This window comes from Carlito syrichta, unplaced genomic scaffold (assembly GCF_000164805.1).
Source record: "Carlito syrichta isolate Samal-C Ts95f unplaced genomic scaffold, Tarsius_syrichta-2.0.1 Scaffold86251, whole genome shotgun sequence".
Lineage (NCBI taxonomy): Eukaryota > Metazoa > Chordata > Mammalia > Primates > Tarsiidae > Carlito > Carlito syrichta.
In genome coordinates, this window is record NW_007030347.1 from 214,293 (window position 1) to 235,570 (window position 21,278).

The 21,278-nt window shown below is 34.8% G+C and overlaps 1 protein-coding gene across 1 annotated transcript in view; it reads left to right on the plus strand.

Moving 5' to 3' along the window:
- Positions 1-21,278, plus strand: part of FAF1 (Fas associated factor 1) — a gene marked incomplete at its 5' end in the record, with an annotated part of 331,295 nt that overhangs the window by 205,102 nt on the left and 104,915 nt on the right. The window contains one exon of the mRNA XM_008057040.1: positions 5,386-5,472. Within this exon, the coding sequence (XP_008055231.1) occupies positions 5,386-5,472 (87 nt within the window). The remainder of the gene's footprint in view (positions 1-5,385; positions 5,473-21,278) is intronic.

Below are 21,278 nucleotides of genomic sequence, written 5' to 3' on the forward strand. Positions count from 1 at the left end.
GTTGGTTCAAAGCCTGCTGGAAAGCAACTTTAATTTTACAGTTTTCTTGAAACAAATCTTTATTGTTTTCTGGAAAGATAGTATTTGAGAAAAAGAAATGTCTTCAGTTACTGTTTTTATGAGGAGAGAATAACTTGGTCTTTTAAATGGTTAATGAGAAGTAATAGTCAAACACTTGGAGCATTGATTTCTGATTTGAATTCTCCAACATAGGCCAGCCCTGAGGGAAGGAAAAAAAAAAGCTTGCTAATTAACATTTGATTACTGATGCCACCTTCTCATTCCCCTTGCACCATCCGGTTTCAAGCGTTTTTTTTGTTGTTGTTGTTCAGGAAGGATTTTTAGGAGGAATTTAACTTGCATCTTAGTAAAACAAATCCATGTGCAACTGCAATGCATATACAATGTGTTGGGGAAAAAAAACAAACAAAAAAAAGACCTTAAATATGAAGTGTGTGTTCAAAACCACTCTGAATCAGAAGTGATTGGTTTCCTAACTATAAGCCTTTCAGAGCACCAGTGATTGCTAGGAAACTAGAATTAAGCTTAGTCTGTCTGCCTTATTGTGAGTTAAATACACACAAATACTTATTCAGTGCAGTTACCATTTAGCAAACTCTTAACCAGAACATCATTTGATAGTGTGAAGTACCTGTAGTTCAATGTTTGATATATGTAAAATTTGTATAAGCTTGAGTTCTAATATGACCAGAGGTCTTTTTCTTCTAAGAATGGTAAAAGAATGAGATAGATGTCTGTACTTTCAGGATACTTTTTGTAAGAGCTGTAACATGCTGTAGTATCTTAATTCAGAAAAACGAGAAACTTAAAGTGCTAACTAATAGCTGTTCTAAGCCCATGGCAACTGAATATTTTGTTTTTATTTTTTGCTATATTAAAATGTTTGATACATGAAGAATCATGGGCCAAATATCAAAAAAATTTTCAATGTTGAAATAAATTAATAAAACTTTAAAACTGTATCACTTAGCTAATAGTATTATGGCAAACCATAACTAATCTGATAACATTTGATTGATGGAATTGTTATTTGGGAAAACAGTGTGACAGGCTTTATTTTTAAATGATCTCATGAGGGGAAAATATTAGCTTTTAAAAAAGGTATAATAAAAGTAAAAACTAAGACTTTTCTTCATCCAAGAAAAAATCCTCTAAAATGCTTATTATGCCTCTTTCTCATCTGCAATTATTTACCATTTTCCTTTTGATGTCTGTTATATTTATTAACTCTACTATTTTTATTCCATTTTTTAGCTTTAATGGGTTTAAACTTCCCTTCCTTACTTCCTTGTCTTGTATATATTTAGCTCTTGTTTTCCTGCATCTAGGATTAATGTCAATATTTTCCTGTAATCATAGAATATTAGAGCTTTGAAAATCAAAAGTGATTATATTTTATTCTCTTCTAAGACTGAATCCATTAAATCTCAGAAGGGCTCCACTGATTTGTCCAAGGTAGCAACTGAGCAGAATTAGAACCAGAAATCTAGTTTTCTGCCTCTTATTATGCTACAACACCTCATCAAACTTTGTGACTTTTCTATTATTAGAATCTAGTTTCACTTGGATAATACCTGAATGACATATAAAGTTCCCTGAAATGTTTTTTAGTAGTTTGACCAACATTTAGCTCACAAGGAATGATTTTATTGTAACCAACAGTGTTATCTACTAAGTTTCATATTTTCCAATTTGAATAGTTTAGGACAACTCACTTGAGGCTAATCTGAGTTTCAAAATTTAACCTTTAGCAGAGTAAATCTTCCTAAAAATTCTTTTTCTATGTCATTCTGATGAAATTTAACTAAAAAATACGACTCTCAAAAAAATTTAAGCAAATCAAAAGAAAAATTTGAGTGCAATGAATATTTTGTGAATATACTTTTGATATTGAGCATGATTAAATGATCATTTCTCCAGTGCTGCTTTTAGCATTGAAATTTCCAGTCATTGAGGACATATGAAGTTTGAAGTAGAGATTGCTTAGCTTTTTACTTTAATTATATAAACAGATGTTTATGAACAATGAAAAGTAAATAATAGGGAAACAAATCAGTACCATATTAATTCTATCTACTAAAAGTCAATCTAATTTACATATTTTCTCAGTTGCAAATATATAGTTATCTTATCTAAAACAATGGGGAAAAATTAAGCTGTCTCTTTAGAAAATCTAGAAAGCAAACTGGAAAATCTATTGTCAATCTGATTTCTTGATCCAAATACAGTATAGTTTGTAATGTAATTTTAACATTCAGCTGGTAATGAAAGCATTTATTAAATTCCTTCAGAACTAATTGAAACATTTGCATAGTTTAGCAGCCTGAAATCTCATAGATTTAGAGCTTAATGCAAAACAAGAATTGAAAAGATTATGAAGGTTCAGCATGATCTTGAGCCAATGCTGATCAAAGAAAATGCGTAAGACAAAAAGGCCCTTAGGAAATGTTACCCTGTGAAGTGCCACTTGTCCTTAACTGGAATTTAACACACTCTCTAAGGATGAAACTCCATCAGAAACAGCACAATAATGGCAGCTGGGCATGCCAGCGGCAGCAACCCAGCCTGTGTGTTCTTTCTGCCTCTCTCAAGTGCTCTCACATCTTTCAAATTAGTTACCTGCCCCCCAGCTCCCTCTTCCTGTCTCTTGACTCTCCATCTCTCTCTCTCTCTCTCTCTCTCTCTCTCTCTCTCTCTCTCTCTCTCTCTCTCTCTCTCTCTCTCTCTCTCTTTCCTCCCTTTCCCTTTTCCCCTGCTTTCTCCTTTCCTTGTCTCTCTCCCCCTTCTGCTTTCCTCCTCTCCTCTCTTCATCCTCCCTCCTTCATCTGATTCATGATGACTTTCAATTCATCTGCATCATTTCATACAAAGCTGTATTTTATCATTCAGGTTTCTTAGAATACTACGTTTTTAAAGAATCGTTTTTACTTTTGCTTTGTGTACATTTTGGACTTTTTTCTTCCCTACAGGATTATGATTTAATTTTTTAATTAAATGCAACCATCAATAAAGATAATGATATTTTAATATCTGTTAGTAAAATCATCACTCATTTGTTGCTTTTGCTATCTTATCACTTATTTTTCATCAATATACTGATAAAGTCTACCTATGGTTACAGCATTGATAAGCATGGAATTCTTTTTGAAAAACCAGTTTGTTTTCACTTAAATTGTTCAGTGATTGTGGTTCAACACAAGATTCTTTGGGCTTAATTTAAGAATGGTCTGTGAATTTAGCCTTTGCATTGGAACAATCAAACATTAGCCTAATATGCTTTACATGGTACCCTCTCAGCCAAGTTCTGTCTGCATTAACCAGTTTATTCTATGACAAGTTGCTTAACAGATGTCATTCTGGGGAGAACAATGAAGCCAAATACTTGTGCAATGGCTAACATTACTCTAACTTTGATCACTTTTGTTCAGCACATCAGTCTGGCGTTGTGCTTTATACCAACATAACACTATAGCCAGAACATGCTTTTCAGGCTTAGAATAGCAAAGGAATGTTATTCAATTCAGTGCAGTTGCAGATGAGTTAATGAAAGAAGAAAATACTGTTTATTTCATAATACCTTATTGTTGTATTTTGGAATTAAGGTGGAATTTAAAGAATCCTACTCCAATGTTATTTGTTTATATACCCTTAGTATTTGTGTATACTCTCCAATGCTGGGGTAGCCTTGCCACCTTTCCAACTTGTAAATGTTTGTCCTGCTTTTTTTTCAAAAATAGCTGATAAAGTTTGGTGTATCTAAATAACAAAATCCAAAAATAATTTTAAGAGAGGAGTTTTTTTTGCCCTGAGCCAAAAAAAACTCCTTGTATTCCCTCTCCTAACCTTTCTTTGTCTTTTATTAATATAATGCTTTGAGTTTGTGGAACACCTCTCTCCTTAAGAATACTAATGTTTAAGTATGACAAAATAGTCTCAGCTAGTGAAAGTGATTAGAAGTTAGCCCAATTGCATTTGGTTAAATTGTTGGGTTAACAATGACTGATGAAAATTTCCAAACTTGATGTAACTTGCTATAAACAAAATATCGCATGGTAAGCTGGCCATTGCTAAGAACCTCTGAAGATAAGCTGCCTGTTTGAATTGAGTAGGGATCAAGCCATGCCCCAAGCTCCTTAGATCTCATTTACTAAGTCTTTTTTTCCACAGGTGTACATTAGAGATAAAAATAGATTGAGTTCTGTGTTTTTGTTATTTTTTTTTTCCCTTTCCCTAGTGAACGTGTCTATTTCACTGGAAGGGTAACTTAGATGTGCTTATGTATAAGAAAGAGTAATGTGATAACAAATCCTATAATTGGACAACATGATCCTTTAGGCTTCTGCGTTTTTAAAACATGAATGCATGCTGCTTGTTGCAGTATGGAGAACCATGTTGAAGTTTTATTATAGAACATATTGTGTGCAACATTTCAACATTAACTTCATTTGTTACAGTAGGGTAATAATGCCATAACTAACATTAAGCATTGGTTAAAATAAATGATTTTTCCATTGCTCTGTTTTATTAATTATTTTATTTTGAATAAAGAATAAAATAGAATGTTTATAAGCTACTTAGAAAAATAGCTGAAGAAAGACATGATACTTCTTAATCACCTGATAACATAGAGCTTAACTTTCCAACACCTTATTCTGGTAAGTTACCTACTTTTCCTTTGGAGTAAAAGGTATAATATTGCATGCTGGGAAAAATAGTTTTCATCTTTAACAGCATTTACTATATTTTCTTTTCAGGAAGGGCCTATTAATGGGTAGATCTGGTATTAGTAAATATTCCATTGAAATAGTTTTTAATTTGGAGTGATTTCAAAGAAATAACCCGTGCTATTTATGAGTAAGTTTTGATGTCTTTGAAACTTGCATCAAAAAATAAAGACAACTTATAGATTTTTCCTCCCCTTCTTCCTGACCCCACAAAAAAAAAACCCACTAGCCTTCTCTTTCCCACATAGAATCTTGAAACATGTTTTTGTGTGAATCATTGCATAGTTCAAAAATTAAATATATTATAAAAATTTACAATTGAAATCTGCCTTAAGTGAACTATGTACCTGAAGTTTTTTGACTGAAAAGAAACTTGAAGTCAGCCAGGAATCGATAAACAATCAAGAGAGGAGGGATGTTTCTTGTACTATTGTTTCTTGTGGTTTTCATTGAAAATCTACTTTTAAATTTGGGTTTATTCTTTCTTGCAAAATTTTTCTGACTTGTGTTTTCCTAGTTTCAAATTCTTATTTTGAATCTAGAAGAAAACAGGATATACAGTTTATGTCACATTACTTGACTGGAAATTATTATAAATTAAGTAGAATTCCTATTTTAATTGTGCTTTTTCTTTTTGTAGGTAAAGAGAAATGTGTATGACCTTACAAGTATCCCCGTTCGCCATCAATTATGGGAAGGCTGGCCAACTTCTGCCACAGATGACTCAGTAAGTGACAGTTGAATTCTCAGTTTTATATCCTCCTCTCTCATTTGCCACTTTCTATCTAATTGTCTTTACTAATAAGCACAGTCAAGTGCTTTGAATATTCCATTGAAAGAACTTTATAAATCAAATAATGTAAAAATAAGAGGAGTTATAATAATTTGAGTGCGCTTACAGAACAGATATCACAAGCCAAGCACATCAACATTCTGTTGGTAATATTACAGAATAAACACAAGAACTTGATACTGCTTGACTTGATTTACATTTTTCCTTGATGAGAATAATGTATTCAGATATTACTAATGGCATATTCAAAGCAAAAAACAATTTTTTCCTAAGTTACAAATATTTCAAAATCAATCTAATCATTATATTTAATTTTAAAACTACATTTCCCTTAGTAAACTGGAGCTTTAAAAAATAATTTTTACAGTTAATATTAATAGTACTTTAATCTTAAACATGCTCATAAATTTTACTACTATAGAAAACTAGAAGATTTCGACTGTCATTTTTACTTGTTATTATATTAATTTATAATGGTTTTCCAAATGTAAATTTTGATGCTTTTCCTATCTCTGCCCTGTTTCCAGTCATTTCTCTTTTCCATCATCTAAGAGTAAATTTCATCATCTAAGTAGTCCAACTGAAATTTAGTATTGGCCACTTTTTCCCATAAATTTGATTGTTTCTAACTAGAAGCTAATTTTTATAAATAAATAAAAATAAACATGAAAATGTTTCAGGAATTCTGAAGTTAAATATAACTTTTAAAATAAATAGGATTAAAAGGCATGGCACTTTGTCAACATTTTTTTTTTTTTTTTGAGTTGGAGTCTCATTCTGTCACCCAGACTGGAGTGCAGTGGCCGCTCCCGGCCACCGCAGCCTCGACCTGCTGGTTTCCGGCGATCCTTCCGCCTCAGCCTTCCAAGTAGCTGGAACTACAGGCGTGCGCTACCACAACCGGCTAATTTTTTATTTATTGTAGAGATGAGGTCTCGCCAAGTTGCCCAGGCAGGTCTTGAACCCGCGGGCTCAGGCAATCCACTCATCTCTTTTTAATGATGAATACTGAAATAATGATTGGGCTATAAGAATTGAATTACTTTTCTATATTTTTTAGTAAATACTGTGTTTCTGTCTGGATAAAAAATATTCTTCCTCTTCTAGTACCACCACCATATATTTTAATATAGAGGAATTCTCTGTGGAAGACAGACAATTTTAGAGACAATTTGTTTATATAGATGCTACTTGAGTCTAATTACTCCACAGTGTAAACACTGTGCCTTTGGAAAATGCTTTGTATATTAGAAAACTTTAAAAATAGTCAGAAAATAGCAAAACATTTTAAAAAATGAACGCTCCAGAAAAAAATTGTTTAGATATTGGCACTTGCATTTATTTCTGAACAACTGATTTTAAATTGGCATTATGGCATATCATTAGAATTGGCTAGTTGTTCATGGCTAAGGATAGGAATGTGGTTGTTGGTTTTGGTTTTCCTGTTGGAATGAGAAATTTAATAGACAATGTGTTACATTTATTTTTATAAAAATTAAAGATTAAGATTCATAAATAGTAGCCTGCTATTTATCTGAGGAAGAAACCAGAAATGTTCTTAGTGTTGCCTAAGAACCTCTTACAAGAAAGAATAATATTAACAGAAGAAAATAATTAAGATCTGAGCGTGTCACTTAAATTCTCTGAGCTTTAATTATCTCACTAATTTGCAGAATTGATATGAAGATCAATGATAATACTTATATAGTACCTGACTCATAGTAGACCCTCAATACATGAGAGTCAGTATTGTTGTTAATATTAAGATAACTCAAAAAAGGATCACAGGCAGCCAGGTGCGGTGGCTTAAACCTGTAATCCCAGCACTATGGGAGGCCGAGGTGAGAGGATTGCCTGAGTCTGTGGGTTCGAAACCAGCCTGGGCAACACAGTGAGACTTTGTCTCTACAATAATTAAAAAATTAGCCAGTTGTGGTAGCACACGCCTGTAGTTCCGGCTACTTGAAAGGCTGAAGCAGAAGGATCTCCGGAACCCAGCAGGTCGATGCTGGGGTGGCCCTGTTTGTGCCACTGCACTCCAGCCTGGGTGACAGAATGAGAGTCAACTCCAAAAAAAAAAAATAAAAGGATCACTGGCAAAGAATTGGCTTGTTTAAATAAATGAAATGATGTCTGAGATTTGCTTCAAAATAGCCCGTGGGTGGCAGGAGGGAGGATAGAGGTAATACATATTAGGCATTGATCATTTTTGAGTCTGATTACAGATTGATCATTTTTTAATCTGAGTGATGCATATATTGTCTTTTTTACTGTTCTCTCAACTCTTGTATATATTTGAAATTTTTCACAATAAAAAATTTAAAGCAAAAATAATTGTTATAAGAGCAAAGATATAAGATAATAGAGAAAGTCTAGAAATGTGAGGCTTCACAGGGCTGGAAAAACCAACTGCTCTTATACCCCTACTCTTGTAGAAAACAGACTGAAATAGGCTTATCAGGTGCCAGTTACAAGAATGATAGGCAAATTCAAATGAAATATGATCAGTTCTTCTGTCTGTAACATAGTGCCTGATACGTTTTTTCTTTTTTTGAGTTGGGGTCTCACTCTGTTTCCCAGGCTGGAGTGCATGATCATGACAATCACAGCTCACGGTAGCCTTGACCTCCTGGGCTCAGGTGATCCTTCCAAACTCAGCATCCTGAGTAGCTGGGACTATAGGCATGTGTCACCATGCCTGACTAATTTTTTTCTTTCTTTGTTTCCTTTTTTTTTTTTTTTTTTAGGGACAAGATTTCTCTATGTTGCCCAGGCTGGTCTCCAACTCCTGTGCTCAAGCAGTCTGCCCACCTTGCCCTCCCAAAGTGCTGGGATTGCAGGTGTGTGCCACCACGCCTGGTCTCATAGTGCCTTATACATTTTAAGTGCTAATTCATTGAATTGAGTTGACACAGTCTTTTACTATCGGATCTGTGTTTTAATGATTTATAACATCTAAATTTTTACCAAAGAGGTGTAATGCAGTTTCATTACTAATGGAAAGCCGCTAAAACTGGCCGTTATCTAAGAATGTACTGCTACCTAGTATTGTGTCTAAGTCACAGCAAACACAAGAGGAAATCCTCATTAAGAGGCTTGATTCTTTTTGCCTCATTATTCATATTTGCACCTTGTCCCAGAACCTGTGAAGTGGTGCCTGCCCACACCTCCCCAGAGCAAATGTTGCCATTGGCAAGATGTTGCTTTGAGCTGCATGATTTGATACAACAAAGACATTTAGGGCAGGCTGCTTTTAACTGGTGCCACAGCAGATCCACTAGCTCCAGTGCTTGGATTTAGGCAAGATGGCTTATAACTGTAGCCGTCTAAGGAGATCCTAGCCTAATAAATACCATAAAATCTTCTTTCATTAGGTCTATAAAAACTCATAAAGCTAGTGCTTATGATCTATATTGTTGCAGACGGTGGTGTTTTTATACTTACTGAAATCACTCAAGTGGAGGCATCTGCTACAGAACAAGATCGTCCTCACAGCTTAGGGTATGAATTGGGTACAGCTGAGAAATGTCAGCTGTGTAAACAGCCTGAAATGTGTTACCAACAAAAATATAATTAATTTCTTTCCAAGACAGTGTGCCATAACTTAATACTTAGAATGGTTTAACTTTCAGAAAGCACCTGAACATTTGCTTCTCAGTGCCAGAGTAGAGGATTGGTTATAAAGGTCATTAAAAGTGACGTTACTTTGTACTTTTCCTGCTCAGTTGCAGAAATATGTGTAGTTTTGAATATACAGTAACTTCACATACCAGTGACTTCCGTGAATTTATGAAAACACCATAGATCAAGAAGTTAAGGGATTTGGGGTGATAAACATGCTATAAAAATTAGATTGTGGCACATCTCTAAATTTACTAAAAATCATTGAACATTAAAAATGAGTGAATTTTATGACATGTAAATTGTGCCTCAAGGAAGCTATATATTTTTTAAGAAGCAGTTAATGAAGAACTAGATTAAAATGCCTTTTCATGTATATTTTTATACTTCATGAGAAATGCTTCGCAATAACACAGGAGATGTTTTCAGTATTCTTCTCATTAACCTTTGACTTACCAACAGGACTTCTTACAGTCAGATTTTTGTATTAACTTAAGTCTCTTATGAACCTGATAGACTTTTAATATTTGACATTTTCAGGCTACTCAGTGAAGTCAACAATCATTTAGACATTATTGCCCATCTCCCTTCAGAGTTAAAATATTTTCTTTGCTTGTGGTTGTACTCTAATGGGATATGGGATACTGTATGAATTGTCAACAACTCTTTCAGTTCCTTTTGCACTCTTTCATCAAGGAAATAGGTATCTAAAGCTTCACCAGTAGGGGAATGTTTTCATGCTGTGACAGTTCAACTGTGAGAACAAGAAGTTGCAAGTAGGCAAAATCTCATTTTACACTTTAACAAGGATGTTCTTGGTTTCCAGAGATTAGAAATAATTTTAACACTGTGAATTATATTTAGATACCTTATTATAATAGACAATTGGAATATATGTAGTTTTTTAAATTCCAGAATCTAATAATGCTTACACAAGGGAAGACAACTCCTTCCATTTTAGTACTTTTTTGTTGTGCATCTTTTTTTTTTTTCCTTTTGAGATTACTAATAATTGTTCATGGTTCTGTTGTTGGCTAAGAAATATTTACTCAGAATTTGAGAAATTAGGAATTTTATAATCAAAGGTCTTTGGGCATGCGTTAGGAGTCAAAAAGCTAGTTACTAAATATTTTCACATTGAGAATGTGACACTGGGATCACTTATAAGCAAAACCATTACATGTAGCCTTTCTGTAAAATAAAGATAGAACAAAACCCACACCCCCACATTTTTAAGTAGAAAAGAATCTGTAAGTGAGGAAATGGCATCTGCTTCTATCCTCTGATGAGGACCATTTTCTTCTGTGTTACTTCCTGGTGCCTTGTGTTTAGCAGAAGTCAAGTTGTGGACGTTCTCCTGAAATTGAACCCCTAGCTCCATTTTACAGGACCTACTGTTAAAATACAGTTGCTCACAGTTACCACATACTTACCATGCTGTACTTACTAAGAAATTTCATAATTCTCCATTATAGTCATTGTATTTATTGTTGCAAAGTTAGAACTTCTTTCTTTCTTTTTTTTTTTTTTTTGAGTTGGAATCTCACTCCATCGTCGCCCAGGCTTGAGTGCAGTGGCACACTCACGGCCATCCCAGTGTCGTCCAGCTGAGCTCCGGGGATCCTTCCGCCTCAGCCTTCCAAATAGCCGGAACTTCAGGCGTGCACTATCACGCCCAGCTAATTTTTTATTTTATTGTAGAGTTGAGGTCTTGCCAAGTTGCCCAAGCTGGTCTCAAACACTAGGGCTCAGGCAATCCACTCGCCTTGACCTCCCAAAGTGCTGGGATTACAGACTGAGTCATCGAGCCCAGCGGCAAAGTTAGTATTTCTGAAGTACAATGTGAATCACATTCAGTCCTGCTTACTTGTTTTCAGTGGCAACACAATACCTGCTAGTTTATGTACAGACTTTTATGCTGGCATTCACAAAACTCTTTATTCTCTGGTCTGAAACGTCTCTTCCAGGTTTTTTTCCCCATATAGGCCTTGAGTAAATGCTTGATAAATATTTGTTGAATGAATGAGTGTCTCAGCTTTAACTAAATGCTTATCTTGCTATTCCTCAAATATACGTAGTTCTCTTTCCCATTCTGTGTTATTTAATCATACTATTCCTTCCACCTAGAATACATACAACAACTTTCTCCTTGCTTTTTTTTTTTTTTTGAGGGTTGGTGGGGATTGAGTTAGGGTCTCACTCTCTTGCCCAGGCTGGAATACAGTGGCATAATCCTGGCCAACTGTAGCCTCCAGCTTCTAGGTTCAAACCTCCTGAGTAGCTGGGACTATGGGTGTGCACCACCACATTCAGCTGATTTTCTTGCTTTTTGTAGATACGACATCTTACTATGTTGCCCAGGCTGATCTTGAACTTCTGAGCTCATGCTATCCTCCTGCCTCCACCTCCCAAAGTACTGGGATTACAAGTGTGAGCCATTGTGCCTGGCCCTAAGAACTTTCTTTAAAAAACTTTATACCTATGTCCCTAATCTTGTGATGCTACCTTTTCTAACCCTTTTAGACATTAGTTTATAGTTCTGTTTATATTTGTTTTCATTTTTTAAAATTTTGTTCTTTCTTTCCTCCATTCTTCCCTTTTCTTTCTCCCTGACTTCATCTGAGTCACCACAAACAACTTAGCCTCTCTGCTTCTCAGTCTCTATAACTGTAGAACAAGAATAGTTACTCCAAGGTTTATTTTGAAGATTGATGTAGTCTATACTAGAAGAATGTCTAACATGGTTAATCTTTGGCTTTTATTATCTTTTTTTATTCATCTATCTATTCATTAACTTGACATTTGGGAGCAACTCTTATTTTTATTTATTTATTTATTTTTCCTCTTTTAATTTTTACTTAAAATTGTGGGGTACAATTCAGGGCTAGGTATAAAAATATTCACCGTGCAGGTACCATTATTGAAGAGGTAGATCTTCCCCAGGCAGATATCGACTACTGTCAATCCCATCTCCCCATCCTCCTCCCCGCCACTTTCAATCCTTTTCTTATAGGAATACGGTAGTTGTTCAAGTGTGATATTCAGCTCTTTGTTTCTGTAGAGATCACTCAGTTTTATAAACTCTAATTCCATCCAGGTTGCTGTGAAGTTCATGATTTTGTTCTTCTTTATGACTGCATAGTATTCCAATGTGTACATGTATCACATTTTTTAAATCCAGTCCTCTTTTGAAGGACAACACGGTTGGTTCCATGTTCTTGTTATTGTGAACAATGCTGCGATAAACATACATGTGCAAGTATCTTTAAGGATTTACAAGGAACTCAGACGTACTGAAAAGAAAAAAACAAACAGCCCTATTACAAAGTGGGCTAAAGACATGAATAGACACTTCTCAAAAGAAGACATAAGAGCAGCCAACAGATATGTGAAAAAATGTTCAGCCTCACTAGTCATCAAGGAGATGCAAATTAAAACAACACTGAGATACCACCTAACTCCAGTCAGAATGGCCATAACTCAAAAAATAACAGATACTGGAGAGGATGTGGCAAAAAGGGAAGACTATGCTGTTGGTGGGAGTGCAAACTAGTTCAGCCTCTGTGGAAATCAGTGTGGCAATTCCTAAAAGTTCTAAAAGTCGAAATCGACCTTCCATTTGACCCCACAATCCTCCTACTGGGAATATACCCGGAAGAGCAACTCTTAAGGTTGCAGAGATAGGGTCTTTCTTCTTAGGGATTGAGGAGTATTGGGGGAAAACTGACATATAAACAAACAGTGACAATTGAAGTTTATATAAAAGCAATGAGATCGTAAAAGAGGGAACAACCAGTTTTGCTAATAAATAGAGGTAGTGAAAAAATGACTTCCCAGAGAAAGAGACATTTTATTACATTTTAATTTGTGTACTTGTATTCCTTCCTTTTGTAAATCATAAACATTGGAAATAGGAACTGTCTTCTTCATGTTTGTATGCGCTACAAAATCAAATGGAGTATGTTGTGTTTATTTCCTTAAATTCAGACCTCCTCTAAGTTGACACCTGTGGGAATAACAACTAAGGATCAATTTGTATGCTTACAGTATCTTGATAAGCTTTTTGAGAATCAGATTATTTTCTATAAAAATTAAATGATCAAGAACAAGTTTTTTTGTTGTTTTTTTTTTTGAGTTGGAGTCTCACTCCGTCACCCAGGCTGAAGTGCAATGGCATGCTCATGGCCACCCCAGCGTCGACCCCCTGGGCTTCAGCGATCCTTCCACTTCAACCTTCCCAGTAGCTGGAACTACAGGCACACACTACCATGCCCGGCTAATTTTTTTATTTATTGTAGAGTTGAGGTCTCGCCAAGTTGTCCAGGCTGGTCTTGAACCTGTGGGCTCAGGTATTCCACTCACCTCGGCCTCCCAAAGTGCAGAGATTACAAGCTGAGCCACCAAGCCTGGCCAAAACAAGAATTTTAATTGGAAATAGAATAACAGATTTAGGAGAGAGGAGTTACATTGTGAGGCAATTTGTGTGTGAGGGGTGTTGGGAGGAGAGAAAATGAGAGGGGGAGTGGAGAGAACAAGAATGAGTAGACCACTCCAAGTTTATTGTATCCCAACATTGCTATTATTTGGATAAGTTACTTAATGTATGAGCTTCAATTTCATTATCTGTGAAATGGAGATGATGTTAACACCATTGAAAGCCTATTGTGAAAATTAAATAGGTTAACATATTAGATTAAACCATATGGAATTGCCATTTTTTTAGGGACAAATATGGTTGCCTATTAGCAATTCCATATGATTTTACCTAATATATAAATCATATGATATGATACAAAGATTGGCAACTATGACTGTGGGCCCAAATCCCATTTAGCATCTGTTTTTGTAAATAATGTTTTCTTGGGACAATTCATACCCATTTGTTTCTGTATTATACATAGCAGCTTTCACACTATAACGGCGGGGATGTGTAGTTCCAGCAAAGACCATATGGTCTACAAAGCCTGAAATATCTACTTTCTGGCCCTTTACAGAAAAAGTTTGCCAACCCCGGTGTACTGTCTGGCATTTAGTAGGCATTCAACAAACATTAACTTCCTTTCCCTTGAGTATGTACCTTCTTTATATTGCATACACATGCAGAATCAGAAGCTTTCTTTGAGTAGCTTCAGGGTCATCTTATGCTATTTAAATTACTTTGTTAGCCTGTCCTAGGGCAGACAGATTCAGTCAGTCTTTGGACATTTTCACTGACTTTTTCTTTATTTGGCAAGGTCATGGATAATGTTGCTTCTGATGGTGGTGAGACTCAGTAGCTTCAGAGGGTTTGTTGCCCTTGTCAACATATAGAGGCTTTTACAAATAACACAGACAAAGACTAAACAGGCAGAAAGAACAGCTTTGAAAGCAGTAGAAGAAAGTTTGGGTTTAAAAGGAAAGAAAAATTGTGAAATGAGCTCTATCCTGAACAGAGAGAATGAGAAATTTGGGAGTGTAGATGAAGCACTCAAGGGACATGTTTACTCAGTAAATATGAGGGAGAACACATGGAAGCAAGACAGTCCCCAATAGGAAACTAAGATCTGATGCTGTGGATCTTGATTTCAGTTTATTAAAATCCCAAACCTATGAACTGCTGCTTCTGCCCATAAAGGGATAACTGCTCTGGGATTTTCCCTCCCTCTGTAAACAATTAGAAGACAGGATAAAATACATGAAACAACTGTTTTCAGATATTAATCAACAAGTAGTGCAGGACTCTAAAGAAGCAAACATATGAGTCCTATGGTAGTCTTAACATTCTGCCTAGAGGCAATTTGTGGATCCCTTAGCAGGAAGGAGAAATGGAAACAGAGCCTGGTGGTTTCATTGAGTTAAAGAGATAGAGACTTGAATTTTGGGAGACTTAAGATAGCTCGATTTTGCAAGGCAGACAGAGAAAAGGGTTCAGAAATTTGCATAGAGTTCCCCAAGTCTTTAGCCGAATTCCAGTCTCTGTGCATGCATAGGGTGATGTTCTAGGATGCTAGGCAAAGTAAAACTGTCAGGAAAAATAGCAGTTATTTGGTAAGTAAGTATTTGGTAAGTAAGGTAAATAATTATTTGGTAAGGTAAACAGTTATTTGGTAAGTAAGGTAAACAATTCCCAGAGCTTACACAGAGCTGAAAGTAGTTCAAGTTCCTACCAACCGTTCACAGTAGAGATACCTCAGTGAATACAGAGGGCATTCATTAGCTATCTTCAGAAGAATTATGCCTTTGTGGAGTGAATAAACTAGCACTAGAGGGAAGGCAACTCTAGACTTCTCTTTTAAAAGCTCAAAAACAAGCCTCAAAGGTTGCAGGCTGATTAACAGATAGCCTTCTCTAAGAACAAAATCCAGCATCCAGTCAAAAATTATTGTACATACACACGAGTAGGAAATTCTGACCCATAACCAGGAACTAAATCATTCAAAAGAAACATAGAAGTGACTTAGATAAATGAAATTAACATACAAAGACTTTAAAGAAGCTATTATAAAAGTTATGAACATGCCTAAGAATTTAAATGAAATCATGAGCTTAAGAGGAGATAATAGAATATTTAAAATAGAACAAAATGTCACTTCTTCAGATAATATATCTGAAGTGAAAATTTCACTGGATGGATGAATAGCAGCTTAGACACTGCCAAAGAAAAGATCAGTGAACTTGATGACATAGCAGTAGAAACTATCCAAACTGAAGGCATAGAGAGAGAGAAAAAAAACAAAAACAAGAATAAGTTAACAAAGTATCAATGACTGGTAAGACAAAATCAGCAGTCTAACATACATGTGACTGGAGTTGTAGAAAGAGGAAAGAGAGAAGAAAGGAGGTCGAGGACAAAAGCAATCTGAAGAAATAATGTCTGATTCTTTTTCATATTCATGCAAACTATGAAACTATCAATCTACAATGTTCGGAGAATCCCAAGAAGGATACATAATTTCATACTAAAAGTATGTCAAAATTAAATTGCTTAAAATGAGTGAAAGAGAAAAATTTGTGTGACAGCAGAGTGAAAGAATATATATTATACATAGGGGAACAAATACAGAATCTTTGATTTTCTCATTAGAAGCAATCCAAGCCAAGCCAGGCACCTGTAATCCCAGCTACTCAGAAGGCTGAGGGGGCTGGATCACTTGAGGGCAGGAGTTCATGACCAGCCTGGGCAGCATAAGGAGACCCCGTATCTATTTAAAACAAAAAGAAGAAGAAGAAGAAACAATGCAAGCCAAAGGACATTGGAATGGCATTTTTAAAGGTCTGGAGGAATTTTTTAAATGACAAATTAGAGTTTTTTCCAGTGAAAATAATCTTTTAAAACTCAAGGTAAAAATAAAGACTTCTTCAGGTAAACAAAAACGGAATTTGGTGCCAGCAAACCTGCACTACAAAAAATATTAAAGAAAGTTCTTTAGACGAAAGAAAAATGATACCAGAAAAATGATGGAAACTTGAATCTACAGAGAAGAATGAAGAGTGCCAATAATGGTAAACATGTAGCTAAACATAAAAGACATTTTTACTTATGTTTTTAATTTTCTAAAAGATAATTTGTAAAGGAAAACAATAACAATCAATGTGGAGTTTTTCTCATACGTAGAAGTAAAAGGTATGACAACAGCAACACAAAAAGCAGAATGGAAGTATACTGTTATAAGTTTCCCACATTATATGTGATATTGTATAATATTAATTGAGTCTATTAGGTTACAGATACATCTTGGAAACCTTAGAGCAACTACTAAATAATACAATGATATATAGTTAATAAGCCATTAAAAGATAATATACAATATTGAATAAAAACCTACAATAAGGCAGAAAAGATGGGATAAATACAAAGCAGCTAACAGCTTAAGTTTAGCCATATGGATAATTACAGTAAATATAAATTGTTTACACTTTAAAAGACAGAGATTATAAAAATGAACTTTAAAAACAAGATTCAACTATAGGCTGCCTAAAAGAAACATAATTTAAATGATAATGATAGGATAATCCAATATTAACTTTCTTTCACTAAATAAGCGGAAAACTATTTACCATGCAAACACTAAACATAAGAAAGCTGTAATGATTATATGACATCAGAAAAGATACAGAATAAGGAATATTATCAGGTCTAAAGAGAGAGATTTCATAATGATCAAAAGGTGAATTCATCAAGAAAGCACAATGATCTTTCATGTGTTTGCATGTAGTAACAGTTTCAAAATATTTGAAGCCAAAACTGACAGGACTAAAAAGAATACACAAGTCCACAACTGCAGTTAAAGATTATATGTTCCTGTTTCAGTAGTTCACAGAAAAATAATAAATAAAAATATAAAAGATTTGACTAATATTATTCCACAACCTGACCTAATTAAAATTTGTAGACACTTTCCCCAAACAATAGCAGGATACACATTTTTTTCAAGGGTGCAGGGTACATTTACCAAGATAGACTTTAACCTGGATCATAAATACAGTCTCAATAAATTTTAGAGAATTGTAATGCATATTATCCCTGATCAAACATAATTAAATTGCATATAAAAAATAAAGTTATCTGAGGGTCCCCAAATATTTGAAATAAACAGCACACTTTAAAAATTCATGAGTCAAAGAAGAAACCACACAATAGATTGGAAGCATTTTAAACTGAATGGAAATCACAGCACATCAAGATTTATGAGAGTTAACTAAAACAGTGCTTGGAGAAGGATTTCTTTTTTTTTTTTGAGTTGGAGTCTCACTCTCGCCCAGACTGTAGTGTAGTGGTACGCTCCCAGCCACTGCAACCTCGACCTGCTGGGCTCCACGATCCTTCTGCCTCAGCGTTCCAAGTAGCTGTAACTACAGATGCACGCTGTCATGCCCAGCTAATTTTGTTGTTGTTGTTGTTGTTGATTTATTGTAGAGACCAGGTCTCACCAAGTTGCCTGTGTGGGTCTCAAACCTGTGGGCTCAGGCAATCCACTCGTCTCGGCCTCCCACAGTGCTGGGATTATAGGCTGAACGACTGAGCCCAGCCTCTTTTTTTTTTAAATTTTAAATATGTGGGGCACAATTCAGGATTCGTTATACAAATGTTCATTATGCAGGTACTAGAGGAGGATTTCTATCTCTGAATGTTTACATTAAAAAAGGAAGTCCAAAATCAGTTATCTAATCTTCCACCTTAAGAAAAAGAATAGCAAATTTAATCCAAATAGATGAAATGACATAATAAAGATAAGAGCAAAAATAAATCAAATAAAAAGAGTAGAAAAAAACCATTGAAACCAAATGCTCTTTGAAAAGATCAATTAAACCAATAAATGTAACTAGACTGATTAAGAGAAAAAGAGAAAACATGCAAATTACCAATGCCGAAAATTAAAGAGGAAACATCACTACAGATCCTATAAACAGTAAAAGGATAAAAAGGAAATATTATGAATGACTTTATGCCAATAAATTCTATACTAGGATGAAATGGACAAGTTGCTTGAAATTACCAAATTGATCCAAGAAGAAATAGAAAATTAGAATGGCCCAAGTATAATTTTAAAAATTGAACTTGTAATTTAAATTCTTTCCACAACAAAAATTTCAGGACTAGATGATTTCACTGGAAAACTCTACCAAACACTTAAGGAAAAATAATAATCCTATACAGATTTTTTCTCAACTCATTTTATGAGACTACTGTGTTATGACTGAATAAGTGAAAAGAAGTCACACCAGCAAGCTGAGTCTAATTAATTATGAGTTTTTTATTAACATGCAGGTCAAGAGCAGGCAGACACCAGAAAAAACTCTTGACGAACTAGTGCAGTTTGTGACAAGCTTTTATAGGTAAAATTTGCAGTATTGGCTACATAGCAACTTAGTGACCATAGCAACTATTAACTAACAACTTGACAACCAAAATGGGAACTTTGATTGTTAGAGAGTTTTGATTAATTTTATGTCCTGGGTATAGCTGGTGCCCAGAAAGTTCCTGGAGTTCTGCCATCAAGATATAGTTTGAGATAGCTACATAGAGACAAGGTAGAAGAATCATTTCACAATGGAGTTACCTTGGCTAGGTTATTAACAAAATATAAGAACAAAATATGAAAATGTAACAGTGGGGTTTTGCAAAGTGTAACATTTGATTTCAGTTAACAAAGCATACAATTACATGGAACTTATGGCTAAGGAGTTTTGTAACAATCAGCAGAAAATGGTCAGCACAACCTGCCCAAAGGAGACAAAGCTGGGGGTCTGTGGTCATGGGAACATTACTGTAATCACAGATAGGCATTGAGGAGTGATTCTTAGGTCAGGCAGGCAACTTAAGATGGAAGTTTTAAACAAAATGAAGTAAGCTGGCTAATACAATTATTTTGCTAGCAATTTGATTTTATTAACTGATTTAGCTCATTTCACTGTCATATGGATACCAAAATTGATCAGAGACATTATAGGAAAAGGGAATTACAGACCAATATCCTTTATGAAGTACATATAAAAGTTTTTAAGAAATTTTACCAAATTGAATTTCACAATGTTTAAAAGGATAGCACATAAATAATACATTTTAAAGGAGTGAATTTTATGTTATATGGAACAGTATTATGTCTCAATAAACTGTCACTTTAAAAAGAAAGAGGGAAGGACAAGAGAAAGAAGGCAAAACAAAAAAAGGTTCATGCACCGTGATCCACTGGGATTTATCTCAGGAATACAAGGATGGTGCAACACTGGAATATCAACTATTGTAATTAATTTTATTAACAAAATTAATGAGGAAATATGCATGACCAGCTGAATATATCCTGAAAAAGCAGCCAGTAAGATTAGCATACATTCATAGTAAAAATCAATCAGCAATGTAGGAAGGCAAAATGGTATAGCCACTTTGGAAAACGGACAGCTTCTTAGAAAATTGATTAGACATTTAGCACTCTTATTAGTTAACTCCTATTATAAATTTACCAAAGGGGAATGAAAATATGTTCTCACAAAGATTTGTACTTTAATTTTTATAGGAACTTTATTCATAGTAGCCAGAAACTAGAAGCAACCCAAATGTCCATCAACTGGTGGATGGTAAACAAATTGTGATATATCTGATATATTTGTACAATGGAATGCTACGCCAAATGGAAAGAAACAAACTACTGATATGCACAACACTTATACTAAGTAAGTGATGACAGATGCAAAAAACTACATCACTATATGATTCCACTTGTGTGAAATCAGAAAAAGATAAAACTATAACTATATAAATCAAATCAGTTGGTTTCTAGGTTGCTTGAGGAGATCAACTCCATTAGAGACACAAACTTTTTGGTGTAGTAGAAATATGTGTATTATAATTGTGTTTGTGCTTACACAACTGGAATATTGGTGATTCTTATATATGTAAATGAATCTCCCATAAAGCTAAGTTAAAAAAAAAGAAAAGAAAAGAAAAAGCAAACTAACTCAGCAAGCTAATAATAGAAAATAATTTTCCCAACCTGATAGAAGGACTCTATGAAAAAGCTACAGCTAACATATTTAATGGGAGAATACTTTCACTCTAAGATTGGAAATGAGACAAGGATATTTACTCTTACAACATTTATTCAATATTATACTGGTAGTCTTAACCAGTACCATAAGGTATAAAGAAGAAAGAAAACACATGTAGAGTAGAAATGAGGAAATTAAGCCAGATGCAATGGCTCACACCTGTAATCCCAGCACTTTCGGAGGTGGAGACAAGAGGATTGCCTGAGCTCAGAGGTTCGAGACCAGCCTGGGCAACATGGTGAGACCTCGTCTCTACAATAAATCCAAAAATTAGCCAGGCATGGTGATGCACATCTGTGGTTCCAGCTACTTGGAAGACTGACATTGAAGGATCATCTGAGCCCTGCAAGTTGAAGCTGCAGTGGCTGTGAGCATGCCACTGCAATCTAGCCTGGGTGACAGAGTGAGACTCCAAATAAAAAAAAAAAAAGAAATGAGGAAATTAAAATATCTTCATCTTTATACAAAATATTTAGTAGTTTGTTTCTTTGTAGATCCAACATAATCAACAAAAAAGCTACTGGAAGTGTCAAGTGAAATTAGCAAGACCATCAGCTATGAAATCAATATACAGAAATCAATTCTGCCACTAT